This window comes from Rhamphochromis longiceps, linkage group LG22 (genome assembly GCF_057381845.1).
Source record: "Rhamphochromis longiceps isolate RC_006_pf linkage group LG22, R_longiceps_female_GT1.1, whole genome shotgun sequence".
Classification (NCBI taxonomy): domain Eukaryota; kingdom Metazoa; phylum Chordata; class Actinopteri; order Cichliformes; family Cichlidae; genus Rhamphochromis; species Rhamphochromis longiceps.
The window spans coordinates 7,916,254-7,938,309 of NC_140577.1; the positions used below are offsets into that span (position 1 = coordinate 7,916,254).

At 41.6% G+C, this 22,056-nt stretch overlaps 1 protein-coding gene across 1 annotated transcript in view; it reads right to left on the reverse strand.

Annotated features, from left to right (window-relative positions):
• Positions 1–640: 640 nt before the first annotated feature.
• pkhd1l1.1 (PKHD1 like 1, tandem duplicate 1) overlaps positions 641–22,056 on the reverse strand; it is a 44,212-nt gene continuing 22,796 nt past the window's right edge. Inside the window, exons 39-77 of the mRNA XM_085395766.1 lie at positions 20,543–21,515; positions 19,995–20,243; positions 19,247–19,396; positions 18,011–18,185; positions 17,373–17,529; positions 17,092–17,248; positions 16,743–16,952; positions 16,041–16,170; positions 15,025–15,266; positions 14,696–14,832; positions 13,563–14,592; positions 13,014–13,205; positions 12,580–12,731; positions 12,326–12,485; positions 11,511–11,682; positions 11,327–11,415; positions 10,988–11,151; positions 10,648–10,777; positions 9,605–9,723; positions 9,251–9,380; positions 8,777–8,950; positions 8,473–8,576; positions 8,153–8,279; positions 7,924–8,045; positions 7,717–7,807; positions 7,463–7,611; positions 6,937–7,059; positions 6,733–6,844; positions 6,485–6,601; positions 6,207–6,372; positions 5,556–5,788; positions 5,099–5,263; positions 4,832–4,989; positions 4,510–4,645; positions 3,184–3,528; positions 2,943–3,094; positions 2,668–2,814; positions 1,509–1,662; positions 641–1,318 (exon numbers count right to left, since the gene is read on the reverse strand). Coding sequence (XP_085251892.1) covers positions 1,062–1,318; positions 1,509–1,662; positions 2,668–2,814; positions 2,943–3,094; positions 3,184–3,528; positions 4,510–4,645; positions 4,832–4,989; positions 5,099–5,263; positions 5,556–5,788; positions 6,207–6,372; positions 6,485–6,601; positions 6,733–6,844; positions 6,937–7,059; positions 7,463–7,611; positions 7,717–7,807; positions 7,924–8,045; positions 8,153–8,279; positions 8,473–8,576; positions 8,777–8,950; positions 9,251–9,380; positions 9,605–9,723; positions 10,648–10,777; positions 10,988–11,151; positions 11,327–11,415; positions 11,511–11,682; positions 12,326–12,485; positions 12,580–12,731; positions 13,014–13,205; positions 13,563–14,592; positions 14,696–14,832; positions 15,025–15,266; positions 16,041–16,170; positions 16,743–16,952; positions 17,092–17,248; positions 17,373–17,529; positions 18,011–18,185; positions 19,247–19,396; positions 19,995–20,243; positions 20,543–21,515 — 7,950 coding nt within the window. The 3' untranslated portion in view covers positions 641–1,061. The remainder of the gene's footprint in view (positions 1,319–1,508; positions 1,663–2,667; positions 2,815–2,942; positions 3,095–3,183; positions 3,529–4,509; positions 4,646–4,831; positions 4,990–5,098; positions 5,264–5,555; positions 5,789–6,206; positions 6,373–6,484; positions 6,602–6,732; positions 6,845–6,936; positions 7,060–7,462; positions 7,612–7,716; positions 7,808–7,923; positions 8,046–8,152; positions 8,280–8,472; positions 8,577–8,776; positions 8,951–9,250; positions 9,381–9,604; positions 9,724–10,647; positions 10,778–10,987; positions 11,152–11,326; positions 11,416–11,510; positions 11,683–12,325; positions 12,486–12,579; positions 12,732–13,013; positions 13,206–13,562; positions 14,593–14,695; positions 14,833–15,024; positions 15,267–16,040; positions 16,171–16,742; positions 16,953–17,091; positions 17,249–17,372; positions 17,530–18,010; positions 18,186–19,246; positions 19,397–19,994; positions 20,244–20,542; positions 21,516–22,056) is intronic.

A 22,056-nucleotide genomic window follows, 5' to 3' on the forward strand; every position in this document is an offset into this window, starting at 1 on the left:
AAGTTACATCCTCAGTAAAAACATTTGTAGACACCCGTGGGGCTGAAAACACCTGAATTCGAAGATCAAGAGGCGTGGCCCAACGCTTTTGTCCTTATAATTTGTTTACATTGTATCCATGGCCCAAATCTCAGCTCCATTACCTCACTGCTAAATCTTGGGCTTCACTATGGTTTCATGTTTACTGAAGCAGTTAAAAATAATGAATAATCAATAATCCAAAACAATTTCCAAGTGATTTGATTTTGTATTTGTTTTTGGATCTGTTGATTTCCCAAAGGTGCTGCTTGTAACGCTCCACGTAAAGAGTCGTGGCAAAAGCCAATGTTCATGAAAATTTGGACTCCATATACCTTTCTTTCCCCTCCAATCACATTCTCTTTGAGTAGATATAAGCTCCGTTTCAGTATGTTGCCTACAGCGCTGCGGTCTGGGCTTTTAATATTATGTTTTGGTATTTTATTCTTTTAACAGTGAAAAGCCTCTATCCACTTTGCTGCCAGGGCAGACCAACGAGCTTTGTTTTTTAAAGCCCCAAAAACATGAGAAAAAAACAAGTCAAGAGACAGTGACACAGTAAAGATTCACTTAAAGATAAAAAACACAATTTATTGAAAAGAAAGTGTAGTTTCAAACAATCATTAACATGCAGAAAACTGTTGCAAAATTTCTTGTTTTCCTTCAGCTGTTTGCAGTTTCAATTTCACTGCTGCACTTTTTAAAAGTAGAGGTAATCTATTTGGACCTCACACCCATATTAAATCTTACACAAAATACAATGAAAGAACCCAAAAACTAACAGAAATTAACATCTAATGCACAAAATCATTCAAGAAAAGCTTTACTTTTACCTCATGAAATAGTAAAAATGATTATTTGTTGTTGTATTCTTCATAAATCCCTTTTACCTGAGAAGATTTTTGTTCTAATGGATATTGATCTGAAGGCTATAAGCAATGGAAAAATATACCACTCACAATAAACTTTAAACAAGAGGTTAGTTTTCGTCCTTCATGTTAACGTGACTTTACATTATCCTTCATAAAGCGGGCTGAGCTCTTCTAACCTATGGGGACAGCATCGGAGCAGCAGGCCACGGTGTAGATAACGCTAGCCAGGCACAGAGCGCCAGCAGAAGCAGTGGTGCCAGAGCCGAAGATGCTGTCGTCGGTGACCTGACCAGTGGTCGTGGTAGGTGTCGGCTCTGTAATGTTGCTGCTGGTCGTCGGGATCTGGGTGGTGGGAGTGTTCTTAATGGAGAAGGCTCTGGATGTGGTGCCCCAGTCCTTCAAAGTGAAGACCATTGTCAGGTTCTCACCTGCAGATGAAGAACAGATACTTATACGCCTAATAGGATCAGTTTCTGCTTTCATAAATAATGCTTGATATTTATTTTATGCACATATTGGTTTTGCAAATTTTTTTATCATGCATGAACTGCACCAGCTGTTTTCAATCTGCCAGTTTTCAAACGTTATTTAGGTTCAGGTGAGGATGTGTGAACGCACCGCTGTTAACAATGGACAGGTCGCTGAAGTTGGCCCAGCAGGTTCTGAACAGGATGGTTGTGTTTCCTTCAAGCCCACCAACGCTGTTTCCATCAGAGTCCTTCAGGCTGGCTGTAACCATGAGAGTCGTCACTCCCACGGAGACGCAGTTTCCCTGCAGACATTAACAAAGGTCAGTGTGAATGGACACACACACACACAATGGACGAATATAGAAAACAGACTTAATCCTTGATTATATTCCATTGTGGACACAAACAGCTCGAGACCCAATGGCTAAGAGGGTCAAATCAAATCAAATCAAATCACTTTTTATTGTCACATCACATGTGCAGGCACACTGGCACAGCACATGCGAGTGAAATTCTTGTGTGCGAGCCCCACAAGCAACAGAGATGTGCAAACACAACAACACAAACGAGCAAAATACAAGAATGGCCAACCTGAAACTAATAAACAGGGTCATTCCTGTTATACGTATTCAACTTATTCAAAGTCTGCTGGAAATGTGCCACCTGGGGTGCAGGGGTAGCTAGTGCACCGTGACGTAAACTTCCCCCAAACAAGGCAGTGTGGTCATAAAAACATGCAGGCACATCGACGTTCGCATAGACCGTTGTGCTCACTGTCTGGTGAAATTTATAAATAATGCCTGCCATCTAAGAAAGTCCAGATTATCCACTCAGGTAAAATTGTTGATTTTCACGCATAAATGTCCCAAAAATGTTCCTTATTTTTACTCTAATTATTCATTCGAGTCCACTCCACATTTACAGTGAAACTGCCTTCTGTGTGAATGATAGCTAAGTCTAGACAACAAATTTTATATTGGATTGAGGAAAAACAAAAGAATCATGGTAACTTTGAGAAATGTACATTTCTAGAATACCAGATGAGTCATACTCAGTCCTACTAAAACGATCCTAAATATAAAACAATCCAACCCTGATCCAGGCAAGGTGTGAGAAATTTGCAGTGTTTATATGGATTGGGTCACTGAGTTAGTAATGAATGAATTAAATAAAAGGTAGAAGGGGATGAACTGTTTGAAATGAAAGATCATCTAATAATACAAAAATTAGATAAACCAACCTCACATCCTTCCCAAAACATCAGCTTTAACACTGGCTGTGCAGTAAAACATCTCGAGCTGCCTCACCTCTGCATCCACAGCCATCAGACTGGGCTGCTGGTAAAGAGGACCCACAAACTCCCCGGCTATCGGCTCCTCGATCAGCAGCAGGCGGTCCACGCCGGACACGTAATTCACGGTAGGTTCCTCTCTCGTTACTTCCTCTGTCGCCACCTGAGGTTAAAAGGAGGAAATCACCATGTAAATATGAGACATTTCATCACACACGTAATGTATTTTTATCATCTTAATATCAAAACAGCTGTTATAGTGTCTACAGAGCAGATGTTATTCTGCTTCACCTCATTCCAGCTGGGGTCAGAGGATGGAGGAGGAGGTGGGACCATGCCAATGGAGGAGACGTTAAAACCGATGGACTGACTGAGGTTTCCAGTCACTGCTGCCTGACCCAGTTCATCAGCGATGTTCTTCAGCAGTGTAAAGTCCTCGTCATCTGAGAAGACACAGGCAGCAAACATGATGATTAACTGAACAGATTAGACCCTAATGAGCAATAAAGTGGCACTTTTCCTTCTTCCTAACCGTTGGTGCTGTTTGTGGTTTGCTGGACAGGAGGCTTTTTGATCTCCACCTCCACCGTCAGGCCCGTGGATCTCTTCCTGCGACGCGCGCCTCCGTTCTCCCTGATGATCTTGGAGATGCGGATCATGTTGGGAGGAACTTTGAGGAACACGGCGAGGTTCTGGACCAGGCTGTTGCCATAGAACTCCTCGTCGGTCATTGCGGGGAACCCAAAGGCGATGACGAGAACTGGGGCAGTACGGATCTCCACTGGTTGAGAGCCTCTCAGCACGACCTTCAGCATCTTATAGTCCTGGTCAAAGTAGTTGGTTCCCACAGTGGCATTTAGCTCGGGGACGTACTGACCTGGAGTGATTAAACACAGAAAATCTTAGATCATCATCTTCAGATATAATTCATACATGACAAACACAGATCCTTGTAACATTTCCTGTTGATTTGATTAATATTTGTGGTGATTATTTGCACAAGACGAGAAATTAAGAATGCAGATACTTTAAACTAAGACAAAAGGTAAAAAAAATATGTATTCATCTAAAGCATAAAAGGGTGGAAAAACACATTTAACAGAACAAACAAAGGGCTACGTGACATTAGCCCGCCATCTTTTATAAAAATGGCTGGCGTCCACTAGATTCTGAAAGACGTCTTAGGTTGATGAACCTGATGTACTTTTCTCTCCGCTGGACATTGTTGGGGAAAACATGTTAGAATACTCACGTTACTTCTTTGTTGTAGAGAATCAAGCTATTTAGTTACTTTAGTTACCAAGTCAAACCTTGATCAGGGTTTGGGATCATAATTTGTTTTTTTGTTGTTGTTGTTGTTTGTTGCATTAATATTTGGGTTCTCAGATGGGTTTCATTGTTTTCATTTTCACTTTTATTTTGGTTCCTGTCTTTATAGTTATTTTCTTTATTCTTTTATGAAGCAGGTATTTCCTGGTCGCTTTTTTAACAAATATATTCTCAGTTTTAGTTATTGCTACTTTTTCAAGTCTAGTTTTAGCTTGTGTGCACCTTATATTTACTTCCATCCTCCCTCCCCCGTGTTCCTTGTATGTTGTGAAGTCTCCACATCTGTGTCCTGTGTTTCGCTGTCACACAATTTTCTGTTTTATTTTGGTAATCATTTTTCTCCTGTGTCTTGCATTTTGTGTTTGCCTTTGTTGATACCTTTAGATTCCACTGTTAATTTATGTTTTGGAATTTGTTGGACTTTTACCTTCTGCTTAGTAAAGGTTGCTTTGTGAGTCCAGCATTTGAGTCCTTTTGATCAGCCGTGATGCTAGTCGGCACATGATATCTTTGTGTAAACCATTAGTACCTGCAAGGATCGGTTTCTTCAAGATGTAGTTAGTGTTATCAGCATTCCACTCAGCATTAGTGGGAGCGATCAGTTGATTATTTACATACACATCCAGACGCTGAGGGTTGGAATAAAACACTGACACCACGATGCTCTGCACAAATGTAACAACAAAAAGACACTTAGTTACTGAATGTAGATTGATCTGAAGACTTAGACATCTGGTTTGTATTTGTGGGCATTTTTTTTAATGATTTATCTCAGGAGTGCCTTTTAAAAGTTTTACTCCTTAAAAACAATTAATACATTCAGAACAGCATTTTTGAAAATGTGGCCTGACCTCAGATGGATTAGAGTTGAGCATCATGAGGCGAAGCTTTTGCGGGCTGACGCTCGTGAAGTAGACGTCAAAGGAGTGACCAGTGGCTACGATACTGTGGAAGAGGGAAAGTCTCCTCTGGCAGGTGTAGCCAGAACACCAACCGTGATCCTGAGGACCTGGACACAAACACACAAAACAGAGTTTTAAACTCATTCTGCTGTTTTTAAACAGACCGTCAACACCCAAGATCTTAAGCATACGATGGAAAACGTTTCCTTATCCTACCGTTGATCAGATCCACGTAGCCGTCTCCAACCACAGCGACGGGGGACAGACGTCTGGTCTCCGTGTCAGCGTCGAGACTTTCAATCACCAACATCCTGTAGTTCAGGCCGAAGCACTTGTAGCTCTGCCAGGAACTCATGTAGGTGCATGTTCTCCTGATCACACCTACGCACAGATTTTTAACTAGATATATAACACTTTCCAGTAAAACTCATGACCACCACAGAACACTAAATTTACCCATTAAGCAATAAACCAATGTAAGAAATAAGACAGGAAATATCAGACACTAAGGTATCTGGCTGGAAAAATGTATTCATTAACTGATAAGATATCATTTTAAACTGAGTTCAGTAGCTTGAACTTAAAGAAATAGAGCCTGATGATTGTAAATCAACGGAAATAATAAACATTTACCAGACACACTATTGTATCTCTTCCACCAAGCTCTAGTTACCTTTGTTTGGAGCAATCTGGTTCACCGGGATTCGGCTGCCATTGAGGGCTGTCAGCATAACTTTGGGGATGCGATAGTCGCCCAGCCCCCTCCTGGGATCTCCTCCCCACTCATACTCGGATTGCGGCACCACGGCGCCCACTGCCCCTAGGAACGACCCATCCAAGTCATTCAACAAGCTCTTCTTCTTCGCGTCACAGTCCATGTCCACACAGTCAGCAGGGTTTACTTTACTGGGGCACAAAAACATTAGATTTTACTTGATCACATTTTCCATAAAATACATCAACAAATACCCAGCTTCAAAGGTCAAAGCTTTTCATGCATTTTGTTGCGTAAAATCTGCATCATTATGTCAAAGAGTGGAGGTTATTGGTGGTGATGTCCCAGTCATGTGATTGTAGTTTTGTTTAACATTAGCACTTCACTTCTACACTTTCAAAACCATACAAGCGGTGTCAGTTTGTGAAGATTACTTTGTTGAATAAAAGGTTCATTTTTGCCAGCTGACTTACAAAACATGTCATGTCTTCACCATGTGAAAAACACATTTTTACAAGTTATTGCCTTTTATTTATTTAGGTTTCTGTTATAAACAGATTTCTAATCAAAGCCTTAGCACCGGACATCTGTTAGCATGGAGTGACCTACCCCAAATCAGGTCTGTGGATAAACACTTTGGCCTCGTCTGTGCTGTTGATCATCTGAATGCCTGAAATCTGCACAGGGTGCTGCAGGTCTTCATTCAGTGGGTTTGTGATGAACATGACGTTTGCCTCAGAAGAGCAGACATTTCTGAAGTTGACAAATGTTGTGTCTACAAAGAAAGCCAGTGCAATCAGGAGTTAGAAGCATGTTTACTGGGAAAAAGCTCCCAAGCATCATTTCAAAAAGTCAGTTTGATTCCAAATCGCAGAGGCTGAACCAACCTTTGACTGTCATCAGCCCTTTAATAGAGTTGTAGTTCATGTTTACATGATGAGCCTTAGCTGGTGCACTGTTGTGGGCAGACTGGAAATTTGGCCAGCAGATTCCAGATCTGCCACCTGTACACAATGAAAACAGAAACATCAGTTAAAGAGGTTTATTAGCATTTGCATGTATACGTGGTTCAGGTTTTACTTTTTTATTCTTAAATTGACAAAATCTGTATCTAAGAGTTTCAGTTTAACTCTACCTTGGATAGGTCTGGGAGCCCGATGGCCTGAAGTGGTGGCCAAATTAAAGTCGATGTTTGGCAAAGTGTCTGAGCAGTTGAAGCTCGGGCTGCTGCCAACAATTAATGAATTCTGGGGGAACAGGGATTTGAGTTAAATCCTTTGGCAAAGACAAAGCTCCCACAGAAGAACAACAATCAGTTAATCAAAATAAAGCATCTCACCTGAATTAGCACTGTTTTATTGGCAAATTCATGGGAGAGAGAAGGGGGACCATAGATCATAGGCATGATTCCCATGCCGTTGTCCACCAGGGTCACGTTGGAAACCATGACATTCATGATGGTCTGTGACAGGGAGAGGAAGAGGAAAGGGTATCATTGTATCTACTATATCTTTATTTTCAGACAAAGCATGGACCCTTTTAAAGCAAACACATATTAAGTTTGTTACATATTGCTTGAACAAATTCCTCAAACAGGCTTTTGTCAGCTTATACTTCTAATGCTAAAGCTGCTTTCTGGAAAGGCAACTGGAACGTTGTGAAAATTATGGCAAAAAGCTATTTGATGCAGTAAAATATGACCAAATGTACGTGCATGATCCAACATAGCCTGTTTTTCCTGTTTTTCTTCTCATTAAATGCCCAGATTTTTTCTTTCCTTTTGTTACCCTCAGGTTATTTGCCCTGTTTTGGGTGAACCTGGCTGATTATTCAAGTGTAGGAAGCAGAGACTTGGTTTTTAATACCTGGAAGTAGATGCCGTAGTCAAAGCTCCTCCAGACAAAGAAACCCTGGATGTGGGCGCAACCAGGCAAACCGTCATTGTTCAGATAGACCCCGAACAGACCGCCGTGAGCCTCGTTATGAATCCAAGCCTCATTATCATTTATATAACCTGCACAAGAAGAAGTTCTGTAATTTACTGTTCTGAAAGAGGAAGAAATTTGCACCAGCACCGGACATAAAGCCTGTCACTGTTGATTAAAGTCATCTATGTCACCTGGGCATGGTTCGCCATCAATGCGATACGCCACTCTCTCATAACCCGCCACAATGTTGTGCTGCAGCACGATGTTTGTCCCCTCGCTAACCTGAAATATGTTAAAAAAAAAAAAGAAGAGACCAGATGATTATTATAAACAAACATTACTTACGTTTAAGTGGTTGATATATATTCCTATTCCTTGGATATTCCTAGAAAACAAACCTCAATGGCAGCATTCCAGTCAAAGTTGAAAGGCTCCTCTCTGCCTTGGTACGATCCAGGCCACAGTGTCATCATCACCAAGTTCCTCCTCAGTTTCACCTTATTTCCCCAAATTCTGATGCCTGAAAACACAAAAAGAAACACAGAAGAAGAGAAATTGAAATCAAATTTATAACCATTTTGCCTTCATGAGATACAAAAACAGAGCCACGGACAGCACAGTGTTTACCTTCTCCGACAGTGTGGTGGATGATGTTATCATCAACATTAAGGCCGTCTGTTCCAAAAACGCCGACTGCCGGAGAGAAGCCGTCGTGGAAAGTGCAGCCCTGAATGTATGACTCTTTTTCTGTCACCTTTCACCACAGAAAAAAAACCCCCAACAGATTTAACAGACACTTTCTTCTCATTAAACAACAAAAGCAGCAGTTTTGTTTAAATAAACTTCTGCTACAAGATATAAAAAATCATATTTGCAGTTGTTAATCCTCCTCTATGATCAGGCAGTTGCTGGGAAAGATGCTGTGTGTGCGTGCGTGTGGGCTGCACCTCTCCCAGATTGAGGAAGGCCACGGAGTAGCGTGGGTCGCTGTAGTCAGTCCAGCCTTCCTGGCCAGAGTGGTAGAACTCCACGTTCCTGATCTGAGCTTTGCCTTCAGAACAAAATTGCAAATTATGATGACAGAAAGTCTGAGAGTCATCCTCACGACTGATATCCATTCAGTCTATTTATACTGAAACATTTCCCCTCCCTCCCTCTGTCAGTGTCACTACTACACTCCATCACTGACTGCTGTTTCAACCCCTTCTCCACCACAGCATCCACGTCTTCAGGGCGATGTCTTTTTTTTACCTTTATAGTTGATTCCCTCCCAGGAGTAGGTGCCGACGAGCAGCCTGGCTCCAAACGAGTCTTGCATCATAGTTGGATAATCCTGACCGATGATCTTGATGTTTCTGGTCAGGAGACCAACATCAGCTGCCAGAGTGTAGGAGAAAGTCGTACCTGACACAGAGTCAGTCCCACCTGTGGACAGAAGATGACGCAGACATTTCAGTGTTTGATGGCGTGTTGCTTTGGAAACATCAGTTAATAACTGAGGTGGTTCCTTAATAGTAAGAAGGCAGCCAGCGGATCTATATTACAGGTTTGCTTATAATGTTTTTTTCCCCTCATTAATACACCTTAAAGTTAAATTCTTACAGCTTCAACACATACACATAAAGGCTTTTTATTGAGACTCATATAACCAGACCGAACAAATCCTTTCAGCTGATGTAAAAGAAACACCAGAACAATAACTCCAAGTCCTGAGCTACGACTCACCAATATGAGTGTGGGTCAAAGGCTGGTTCAGGGTCAGGACGAAGCCATCCGCTGACACGGCAGCGATCTGACGTTTTTCCGTCTCCCATGTGGTGTAGCTGCTGGTGGAGATTACAACCTCGTCTCCAACCTGAAGCAGGCGTGTCAAAAAGTGAACACTTCCAATGAGAAGTAATTAGAGTAAAGGTACTCGACAATCTGGTAGAAGGAGAATAAATTGATTTTGTTGCTCAAGGAATAAAAATTCAGGACTTTAGTTGGATGTTATACAATCAGCTTTCAACACCCAACACGTGAATGCAGTACGTAGTATAAAAAAATGGAATAACACATTCTAGAGGAAACTATACAGACCTGCCAGTCGACCGACTGCGACAGGGTCAGTGTGTTGGATCCAGCGTTAGCAGTAGCGGCGAGTTTGGTGTGGTAAACATTGCGAGGAAGTCCATAGAGCTCCAGTGTGCCGAACACGCCTGTTGGACAAGAAAATATATTATTTCTGCCGTTTTAGATGATAAATTTCTTATGTTAAATTGATTTATTCATTTAAATAAAATTAGAATAACTGTCACTATTGATTATTATCGAATTTAAAATTCATAGAAAATGAACAAAGACATAAATTTGCATTTTGAATACTGCATATTAAGCCTTTCAGGCACAGTGGTCACTACAGCTATTCAAAGACTGTTTTCTTGTATTTGTGTCAGTGTTGATGGTATACTTGCACATAAACCACTACATTGGACACTGATGTGTCAGTCGATACTCCATTCATAAGTCTAAACGTATGTTGTCCACCTAATTGGCCATGTAAAAAACTCTTTGAAAAGTACATGTTTTAAAAAATGAAGTTCAAACACCTTTTTGTCATGCCTAAAGATAAATAAAAATATTTAAGAAAAAATCCTGATTGAGGTTGTCAAAATTCAGGTATGGAAGGGTTAAGTTAAAAGTTCTGAGATTTTAGGAAACAACAACAACAACAAAAAAAATGTTCATTTTGTACTTTAGCCTGGTTTTTGAATTATGCAACACAAATAATAAGGATCTGAGCAGGAGTATGGACAGTAAAAAGGGCACATTTGCTTTATGGCTCATGCAAGACAAATCTGAAAACTGTTGGGAATGATGGACTGAGAATGTCACACAGATTTAAAGCCATGTGGTAAAAGCAGTGCATCGATTGCTTCCTTAGCTTTTTCAGTTATATTAGCTTTTAGTTATGTGATGTTTATCATGTAACTGCAAGGTTCGTCTTGTTGCACTTACAGGCTTTTAGAAACGTCACCAGTCTCTTCAGTTGGAGCTATCTTTGCAGTACATACACGGAAACTTTTTTACTACAGTCGAAAAAAAGGTTAGGCAAGTACACGAGTCGGTAGCAGTTTTCTTACCCAAGACTTTGGATCCCTGGTTGGGTCCGTTTGGCAGAGGCCAGTCCGGAGTACGGTGGTTCCCTCTCAGCTTGATGTACAGCTGACCTCTGAACGGCTCGTCGTTCCATCCCGCAATCAGTCGGCCGCCCTGAAAGAGTCACAGATGTTAACATCACCTAACTCATCGTGCTCAGTCAAACAGTACCTGTGACTTCCACATTATCATGTTATGTAGTAGGCAAATACACACTCAGAGCTGCTGTCATAATGAAATATATGCTGGAGATAAATGCTGATAAATTTATGTTAAAGTGATATTCTGGATGAGGATCTTGGAGAGATTACTGATCACACTGACCTGGATGGAGATGTAGACAGCATCTATAGCCACAGTGTTGTACGCGGGTACAGACCGAGCCTGTCTGGTAGATGAGCTGTTCATAGTGTCGGGGATCTCAAGGACTCCGATAACTGTGAGCTTGTTGAGAAGAGGAGTGTCGGTGTCCAAAACGACCCACTGCCCTGTGGTTTAGCAAGGATAAAGAGGCATTTTTAGTCACAATATACTTATAATAGACGTTTTATTTTCAGAAATTAACTTTTTTGACAATTAATTTTTAAACTTGCTCCTAAAAAAACAAAAATCTTTTTGTGTTCAAATGTTGTCAAAAAAAACTCCTAGTTTTAAGCTTCTTACCTGATGGGATGACCACGTCGGCACCCTCTGTTGGCTCGGTGAAGTTGTTTTCTGCCGAGCCTTTCCAGAAAGAAGCATTGGACCATCGGCTACAGAAAAACAGACATTTTGATGATAGACCAAGGCCACACCAGAAAAAGTTAAATGCATAAAACGTCTGATAGAAAGATAATAAACAACTTACATGAAGTTACCAGGTCGGCGGCTAGGTAATGGCGCGAGAGTGGCTGGAGGCGGTGGTGTTGGAGGGATGCAGTTGGGGTAGAAACAGCGGAAGACCGCAAAGTTTGTCTGAACGTCAATCATAGATCGGTCAACGCTGGATCTCCGCCTGCGCTGGCTTGTCTTCCCAGACACTGCAAAGAGAACAGAACAGTGTTACTGAATGCTTTATTCAAGCAAGAGTAGCACGCACCCAATGAAGGTAAGATGTACAAAAACAGCAAAGTTGATAAAAAGAAGGATGATGATAAAGCAGGCCTCCCTGAGTTTAACGCTTATTTATATTTTATCACAGCAAACATACTGCATGCTGCACAACCTATTTAACAAATGCAACAATTTCATTAAAAACGCAATTTTCTCTCTTTAAAAACATTCTGCTCCTATTCTAGCAGCGTAATGAAAAAGCTTTTTAACATATAAGACTGAGCGAGAGTTAGGAAAATCCACTTTGTATAATCTCGTTTTATCTAACGCCTCTGTCAACTTATGGACCGCTTTCTTGTGATTTCATCAACTGGGCACATCAGGAATTTCGGGCACATCTAGAGCTGCGCACCTGAGATTACCACATTAATGACATCTGCTCTCTTTGACATCATGGGTAGAGAATCATCAGAAAGTGAGTGTCTCGAGACACTTTGGGCATTTTTACATTGTAGTATTTACACATTATAGTGACATTATATATAGGAAATGCATAAGATCTTTTCCTTTAATAAAATAATACAGGATAAATCAAATAGTACAATATATCCATATTAAGGTGCGTCTAACCGATGTAGTAGAGGTTGTTGGAGCTTTTATTGAAGTACCAATCTCCGTTCCTGTTGTTGCTGAAGCTCAGTGGCGTCAATGAGCCGTTTCTCGTGTCGATGATCTGGAAACTGTCTGGACTCTGTGTGAAGTTGTGGTTGACGATGACGTACTGATCCCGCTGCATGCAAAGAAACGTGCGACAAACATCAGTGTTTGCGAAGCCCTATATCGAATTTAACATACTTTACTCACGTGTTCTTTGACGTGATTACCTTAAAGCTGTAGAATTTTCCTCTGTAAGTGATGTTGGTCACGTGATCCACATTTTCAAAATACCAGTTGTACGTCTGTCCAGAGGGCAGCAAGGCCATCCATCCAAATGGATGAGTTAGTCTCTTCTTCAAAAAGGGGACCCTGGAGCTCCCTGAGTTTAATTTAAGAGACAGAGCACACATATTTATATGTTTGTTTACATGTTAGGAGGTTTGCATTTATTAATGCACAATAATTATCTAACATTTCCTATAAAGATAAAATATTATTCTCTGCAGTTTGTTCCTGATGGCATTTTCAGTTGTTGTAAAATCTCTACTGCAGTTCCTTCTAAACACCAGTAGATGTCAACACAGGTAAGAAAACAAAAACAAATTACAGCTTCTTCTACAACTATATGAGATCTGAAAGTAGCGAATACAGTTTTTTATACCATGTGAGTTGGTTAGAATGACGTTCTTGGCCACCAGAGAGCTCGGGGAGGGGTTGTTAAATGCCAGACGGTGGAAGTTAACAGTTTCGTCGCACACAGCGGCGGGGAAACCCACGCTCCACTCGGCACTCTGGGAGCAGTGAGCAGGATCCAGCAGGTCGCTCATAGGCACAACTACATGATTTATGTTTCCTGAAAATAAGCAGAAAACCGACTGAAGAGCCAAAACATGTGAAGAACATACACATTTACGTTTACTTTAAAACAATCAGAAAGAGTCTTGCTACAAAACATTCTTAATAGAGGAGCAGAAGTGTATTAAGCATTAAGGTGATGTTTAAAATTTCCTTAAACAAGTACACTACTTAGCTTTGGCTGATTATTTAATGCATAATGAAAAAGTAGCAGAATGTTTGAATAAATAGAATTTCTGAAAAGATTAATTCAACATGATTCTTGGAAGGCTTGTATTACTCTTACATAACAAACTGAACCTTTATACACGTATAAGAGAGAAAATGGTGAGAAAATAAAATCACTAAAGATTACCTGTGAGGGAGCCATCAGTGTCCACCAGCTGCACTTCATGCTCCCACCTGAAGCCGGCCTTGTTGGGTGAGTTCATGTACTGGATGCCACTGAACCTGGCAGCCCAGCCACCACAGAGCTCCACACACACCCCGTCGATCGAGGTTACCCCGACGGTTGCGCAGGAGCTGCGGTTGAAGTTGATGAACTTGCTGTTAATGACGCTCATGCCGTCGTCGAAAGGCAGGATGACGCCGCGGTGCGTGCAGAAGTCGCTGCCTAGTCCGAGCTCGTCCACGTGACCCACAAAGGTGCTATTGGACACCGTCGCCCCGCCGTCTTCTCCAAAGCCCTTCACAGCCCATTGAACGATACGCTTGGCTTCGATGCCTGCTTTCTCATTGTTTACCATGAGAAAGTTGTTGAACTGCACGGCGCCTACATTGACCCACTCAGCACCCTTTTCGCAGTTCCAGGTGGTGAGAGAACGGAAGACAGCGGGCTCGGGGATCGAGGACTGGCACCCTCCGTTCTTCATGGGGAAAAAATCTTGGAAGATCCACAGTCCAAACCAGCCCTGAGAGTGCACAGTGTTGTTATAAAACTCACCAAGGGGAACTCTCTTCTGGCAGATGTTTGGGTTGTAGGAAGGGCCATCAGGGCGGTCATGCATGCGGTACCAGAAGCCAAAATGCGTTCCCCCTGCAGCGGCATTGTGGCGAATGATGTTATTGGGATTTGTGACCCAGTAGCCGGCGGGAGTGACGTCATCATTTAGCAGGCTGGTGCTTTGTTTGACAAACACAGCCAAGTTGTACTGCAGGATGTTCTGCGTCTCAATGCCGTCCTCAATGAAGAAAGCCCCACCCATGATGTTGTAGATCACATTGTGCTCCACCAGAAGCCGGTGGGTGTTGTGGATTGTTACGGCCCTGTTGAAGGTCTGATGAATCGCACAGCCCCTCACGTACGACTTGTAATTGATGTCTCCCATCAGATGCCAGTGGATGGGATAACGTCCCAACCTGAAGGCCTGTCCGGCGTGAAAAACCTGCAGAACAACAGCACAAAGACTTCAAACTTTTAACACACTAATAATAATTTTAAAAGATACTATAGTATAGAAATGTTTAGAGAATGAAAATACATTTTACCTCAACATATTCCAATCGGCCAATCGCAAGATTCTCGTTTGGTCTGGGGGCGTGGAACATGATGCAACCTCCAAACTGATCGCTGCCAGCCTCCTCTCCAAACCGTCCTTGGAAACATGTCTGGGTGGTAAACTCACCTGAAGGACACAGAAGTGCAAAAATGTATTAAATACAGTGTTGCTCTTGTCTCAGAATTAGTATGCAGATACAGCAGAGGAGGGTTCAAGCTATATATACAGAAAAATATTTTACTTTAAGGCTGACAATAACAAAAAAAACCCATCTGATGTGTCTGAAGAAAATCCTCATCCACCATTATCACTAAGTACCTGTGTTGAAGCCGCCCGGGCAGGCTTCAACCTTGTCATTCCATTCTTGATTCTGTGAACCTCGCACGACGATGTTCCTGGTGAGGAGCCCCACCTCAGCTCTGCCCTCAAACACCGTACCATCAGGCAGCGTCACGGACACCCCGAGGTGAGTGTAGTTCAGCGGTTCGGTCAGGGTGAGAGTCATTCCATCAGCCGACACAGCGGCAATCCTCCTCACCTCATTCTCTCCTTGACTGTGCCTGGAATATAAATAAATATATTTTTACCCCTTCTGCAGATTTATTAAAACCTTTTTTTTGGAATGCATAAAACAGCATTTCAGTGACGTTTTGTAATCTTTAACCCTCCATTCTTTTGATTGTCAGCAGTTCCTGGCACACATTTCCCCGCTATCCAGGTTAGCAAAACCAGAGAATCGGAGCGGCGGTAGCTACTGCTACTCAGCTAAACCATAAGATTGAGCTTTCAGCAGGGCTAGTTTATTCTGTTCTTTGCTTACTACATAATCTTATTTCACATATTCATTATTACAGTAATAAAGTGAACAACATGTTCTGTTTTTTAAATATAGGGAACTAGAGATGTTAATTCAATTAGCTGCTAACTAGCATCCTGCAACAAAAATGCTAATTGCTGCAATTTATTTAATATACTGTTATGTTGCACATTTTTCTCCACATTCCACATCTTTAGGTAACTAAATAAGCACATTTATTTGAAATATTTGACCAATTTAATAGACAAGTATATTAAAGTCCAGTTTTCTTTCCAACTGGATCTTTTTTTAATTGTAAAAATAATTTTAAGATTATTAACACAAATTTTTAAAAAGTTGAAAATTTGGCTTGAGATAATATCAGCTGCTAATCACTGTAATTTTACATTTTGTTGTCCATTTCTTTTCGCAGTAAATTAAACATTTCAATTAAATGCATGTAGTTCCCATGTTTTGGCTTTATAGCTCAGATGAATAACTTGGATTTATGCTTTTATGAATCAGTCCTCAGCTGTACCTGTGTCCAGTGGTGGCAATAACGATCTCATCTCCTACTTTCCACGTCACCGCCTTCATCAGGTTCAATGTTTTTGAGCCACTGTTTGCTGTTTGGGCCAAGTGGGTCCAGGGGATCGGCACAGGAATACCTGATTTTATAAAAAAGGTCATTTTAAACTTGAGCAACTATTACAAAACTGGTCCACTTTGGGGCTTATTGTTTGATTATTATCCTGGTTCCTTAGAAACAGATGAGGTGACAATAATCACCTTGAGCACCAAGACCTAAAAATGCTGTCAGCTTACTATTACATGATATTATTACATGACATGCAATGCGTGTTTTTGAAATAATTGGGTCAAAGCTATTTGAGGTTTCTGTTGCTGAACGCCTTCTGTTTCTGACTCTACATGATACGATCGTGCACCTCAAGGGTGAAAGAAGTATTTATTTCAATATTTACTTCAGAAAAATGTAGGAAAACAACAATATTAAAATGCAACTTGGTTATTCATTTTAATGAGTGACAAAATCTGTGGAATTACAAACAAAATGTAACATCTGTATTAACTCATAATGAGTGTTTTGTTGCATTTAAACAGAACAATCTTAAAAGAGATCCTAAAAAAATGTAAGAACTACAAATTAGGATGTGGAACTTGATTTATACCTGATCTATACCTTATGTGTGTTTATGACTATAAATTTGTGTGTGCATACCATGGAGGTCCAACACGCCCTCTCTGACAGCCAGTGTCTTGGCTCCATAAACAGGAAGTTCAGGTGAACGCAGTTGACCGTGGAGCGTGATGATGGCTTTGTGTTGGAACGGCGCCCCCTCCTGTCCGATCTGGAGCCGACCGCCGTCGGTGATCAGGATGTTTTCTGCCTGCAGCTCGATGTCGGCTTCATCGAACACTAACGTCCCTCCTGAACGCAAAAAGAACTTGAGTTTCTCTGACAGTTTGAATTTCGTTCAATTTTTTTATTTTAATATTTTATCTTATTCTGCAACAGTTCTCCAAATTTTGCATTTTCACAAACACTGCATAAGAAGTAATTTTTGCACCTTGAATAAGCAGCATTTTGAGCACTGGTGTGTTGGTGTCCAGCAGGATGGTCTGGCCTTTAGTAATAACAGCGAATGTGCCCTCCTCTGGTGGAGACAGACCTCCCCACGTGAACTTGGACGACCACACGTCAATGTAAAAGAAATCTGCGTTGTCCTAAAGAACAACAAAAAACACTGGATGAAAATATGTAATCAGAAACAATAAAATCAGTCAGACAGCACTGTTTCCGTCCTTTGAAGCAGCGTAACTTTACTAAACACAAACAAATCAACCTCACCATCTTGGCGATGCCTTGGTTTCCGATGCTGACTCTGACTTTGGTTTCCTGAGATTGCCCCTGAGCGCTGGTCACGCAGATGATGTGCGTGCTGTTGGCGGACTGCACGTCACACACGGACTCTGCGATCGTCACGTTGATCTCGTTAATGTCAGTGCTGTAATATGGGAGGGGGAGTGAACGCAAGCAAGAGAGACAGACTGAAGAAAACCTATTATGGGTTTGTAACTCTCTTTTTATTCAGTGATCTCCTCAGTAATCTTTCTTTAAGATCAACTCCCAGTTTGCCCAGTTATCCAAATGGGAAACTTCTGGAAGCCAGCCGAGGGGCAGCACCTAGTTTTTGTGAGTTTTACATTGTTTAAAAAGAGCTGATGGCAGATGACTGTGTAAAAAAACAAAATTATGGCCCTTAGTGGTAATGAATATGTGTGCAGACACTAATACAGTTCATTATGTGTCAAACATGCTCAACAAAAAGCAGTATTTGTAATCTATTAGTCAGGATTGTAATCCCCGTGTTCCCAAGCAGAGAAAGTGAAAGCAAAAACAGATATCTTTTGTCGGCTGAGCACTTATTCTTGATCAGTGATCCATGCACTCTCAATTGAGTGAAATGTTTTCTTCCTTTGCTGTACCTGAAACCAGAGCCGGTGATTGTGAGCCGGGTGCCTCCAGCAGTGCCGCCTCTGCGAGGAGAAACCTGAGTGATCACTGGAGTCAGCTGAGATCTATAGGTGAAGCCGTTTGACACGTTGACCGCATCATGTGGGTTAATGACGGCAACAACGCAGCTGACCTCTGACTGAGTGCCTGCAAGGATACAGGACACACACGGAGTCACACACACAGACAGACAAATCACGCAACAACAAAATCTTCTCATCATCCATATCAAGTTATCTTCTTATCAAATGTGACCGTTTTCTGCCCTGTGACAAGGCTGACAGCATTCCTCGTAAGCACAGTCTGTCTCCTTTAGGGCCTTTAGGGAATTCAGTTGGTGTCTTAAACCAGCTACTGACAACTACTGATGTGATAATAAGTATTTTTTTTTTGTCCCTAAAAACACATATGGTACTTTAAAAGGTAAAATAAATTAAATCTTGCTTGTCACGGACATATTTTTTAACTAGTTTGCATTTAGCAGCTATTAATATTATTAAAGCTGTGGATCTGGATTTTAGAAGTGAAGGTGTTGTGAACTTTTTTGTTTGGTAATGTAACAGTGCTGCTCAGACTTTTCACACTGCACAATCTCTAATTTGTAACAATCTTAGTTTAATTTTTTGTGAAGTAGGATACCATCAGCAATCAGTTTTCCTGTAAAAATCATGTTCATTTTCATTTTTGGAGCAACAGACCAGAGTTTAAATTGTGACCAGGGCACGCATCCAGCAAGGATTCACAGGCTAGCCCAGATCAGTCATCGGTTAAGCAGAGTTAAGTGTCACCCCCAATGTGTTCTAGATGAGAAAGGTACATTAAAGCTAATGAATCCCTCTCTATGCAGCTCACAGAGAGGTGGAACATGGGCAAAGCAGCACCATGCGACGTAGAAATGACCTCTTCCCAATGTGCAAACCCACATCTCTGCTACATAATGCCTAACACTAGCCACAGAGTGTGATACACTACTGTGCTGTCGGGGTAATGTGTCTTCTTTCCAACTAATGGAAAGAAATGTTCAAAATACACTGCAGTGCATTACTTAGCAGTAATAATAGCAACGTTTATAACCCTAGAAATCAATCGCTGTGCATGCCATGGCTGCATTTCACAGCATGCACATTTTCAAAACTCACATTTTATTAGTGATATTAGTGATTGAGATTTTTTCATCTGCATGATCATCTGCTTTAGGTAAAACTTACTGTTGTGAGGTGGAGACTGGCAGTACAGATGGGTGGATGTGGATGTTTCTCTGTGAACCTGGCATTTCTCCCCACAGATCTGCACAGTGGAGTTGAGTGGATCAAACCCAGAGCCCTGGATGGATAGCAGCGCACCGCCACCGAAACTACCTGAACGGCAGATTAAAGTGAAACAACTAATTTAGTAGGCTAATAAAAAACTGATTAGAGGATCAAAAGAAATGAAAGAATAAAAGAAAAAGACAAAAGCTGCACAGTTTATTTCACTGTGAAGTATTTTGAGACAAGATTTTTAAATGATCAGTTCTTCTTTTATTTGATTCCTTTTTATAAACAACTTAAAAATAATAAAAAATTATCAGAAAAATATAATTATTTCTTCCTTTTTTATGTAATTAACTCTATACTGTCAGACAGATGCGACTCTCACAAAAATTCTGAATGCATCCAACATTGTTATTCCCGACAGCAGGTTTTCTCCCTGGAGACATCATTTGTTCTGTTTTCTTAATTCTGTTTACTTGATTGCTTTATATTCAATACAAAAAAAGTTTAAGAGGAATGTTAGATATTCTTCAAATTAAGTAGCCCCAGTAAATATGGATTTATGCATCTACAGAAAAAAAAAAGATCTGGTTTTATTTTTTTATTTAACGATTAGGTCTGTCTGTGTTTTCTTGTTTTTCTTTCCCTCAGTAAGCATGATTTAATAAAATGCAGATAAACAGAGAGTTTTAATATTGCTTACCTTCACTGGGCTGCACACTGCTGAGCGTCAGTTCATACGTGAACACGACTCCTGACTGGGCATAACCTTTGACCTGGTGATGCAGCATGACTGGGTATGTCGCCCCTGGATTGCTTCCTGCGGCGAACTGGACCTGTGTGTCAGAGACCGTGGAAACATTGCAAGGGATGCCATTTATGGTGATGGTGATGAGCTGAGAGTCATTGCCGAAGCCTGAACCTGTCAGGGTGATGACGGACCCGCTCGGTCCTGCAGGAAATAAACAGAGAAGATGAAGAAACTGTATAAATAAAGAATCTGAGATATGACTTGTTGCTTTATACATATATTACGGTACCGAATGACACATAAATCTGTAAATGTCATGAGCTGGAATAATATTTTATCTGTTCAGTAATAATAATGATAAATTAAGGTAAATGAGACTGAACCAATTTCCAAATTTCAGTGACTTTTTTCTGTGTTCTTCTGTTTTGCTTAATTTCACTGAATCATCTTGCAAAAACTGCATTAGCCTCTGCTTGTTATCTTTCTGTCATCATAGTTACCTGTGGTGGGGCTGATGGAGCTGATGACAGGAGTGTGGGCGGTGGAGTAGGTGAAGCTGAGAGGAGGATACTGCACAGAGAAGACCTGCAAAATGACGGTCACCAGCCCCACAGTGTTAGGAGGCGTCAGGCAGATAAGACGACCCGGCGTCACCTCCTGAATCTTGCAGGGTTTCCTACCGACCGTCACGCTTGTGTTCCCTCGAGCGAAGCCATTTCCTGTGAAGATAAGTGGCGTTCCTCCCGCCAGACTGCCCACGTTGGGGTTCAGGGTTGCTTGTGCCTTACTGCTCAGGGTGACCTGACCAGAAGCGAGGCCTTTGCTTCTCACAATCACTTTGACTGAGTGGTCACCTGCAGGCAGAGCGCTGACTCTTGCGCTGATTTTGCCGTCGGTCACAGCGGTTACTTCTAGCTCTGTCAACCCAGCAAAAACTGCCACATCATCCACGCTGCTGCCAAACCCTGAGCCAGAGATGGTCACAGTAGTGACATCATCAATGCTGTCCGGGGAAATGCCGGTAACTGTGGTAGTGACGGACGAGGAGTAGCGGAAGGAGCAGTTTGAGTGGCAGGCGCTTTGGATTTGGCCCATGTAAAAGATGACATCACCGATGTGTGGCTGAGAAGGCGCCGTGTCGCAGATGATCGAAGTGTAATTAAGAGACTGGATGCGACAGAGCTCGCTGGCTACAATTACGAGTCCCTCTGAGAAGCCAGAACCGCGGATGAGGAGCCTAGTGTGGCCAGTGGGGCTTCCAATAGGAGGCGAGACTGAGTCAACCACTGGGAGAACCACAAAGCGACGCTCAAGCTCATTTGGCACAGCGATGACGGCGCTGCCTAGGTTGTTGACTCTGACGGCCACAGGGAGAGCAAGGCCAATGGGAAGTTCACTGCTGGGACTGAGCTGGCAGTTAATCTCAGATTGGGAGCTGTTGATCACCTGACAGGGTTGATCTCCCACCATCACCTGCAGCACACAGAGCACACCACTGTGGGTAACAAGTCTGAACAAGAGTTATATCAAGGCTAATCGAGTCAGTTAATGACAACACATTTATTGGTCAAAGAACTGAGATTTAGGATTAAAATGACTTTTCTAAATGGTATAATGAAATTAGCTATGTGTTAATTGAAGTTTAGGACTAAGCATGTGTGCTTGAATGCTTTCATTATAGTGACACAAGTGTTTTATTAATTTAAGTACATTGCATTAAGGTCTTACAGCCACAAAATCCTTACAACTTCATTTAAACCACTACTGTTTTTAATATACAATTAGCTAATGTTAGTGTTCATTTGTTTAATCTTTAATTACTACTTTCTTCAAAATCTTAGCTAACTACCGAGCTTTCCAGCATGCTTTAATGAAGCAATGTTATTTGTGTGTTACGTTTTGGTGTTGTCGGTGTGTTGCTTTTGGCGTGACTGTTATGTGTTTCCTGTTTTACTTTGAAAGTCTGTGTTATCTTAGTGTTTTCAGTTTACGTTTCCCTGTCTCGTCAGGTCTA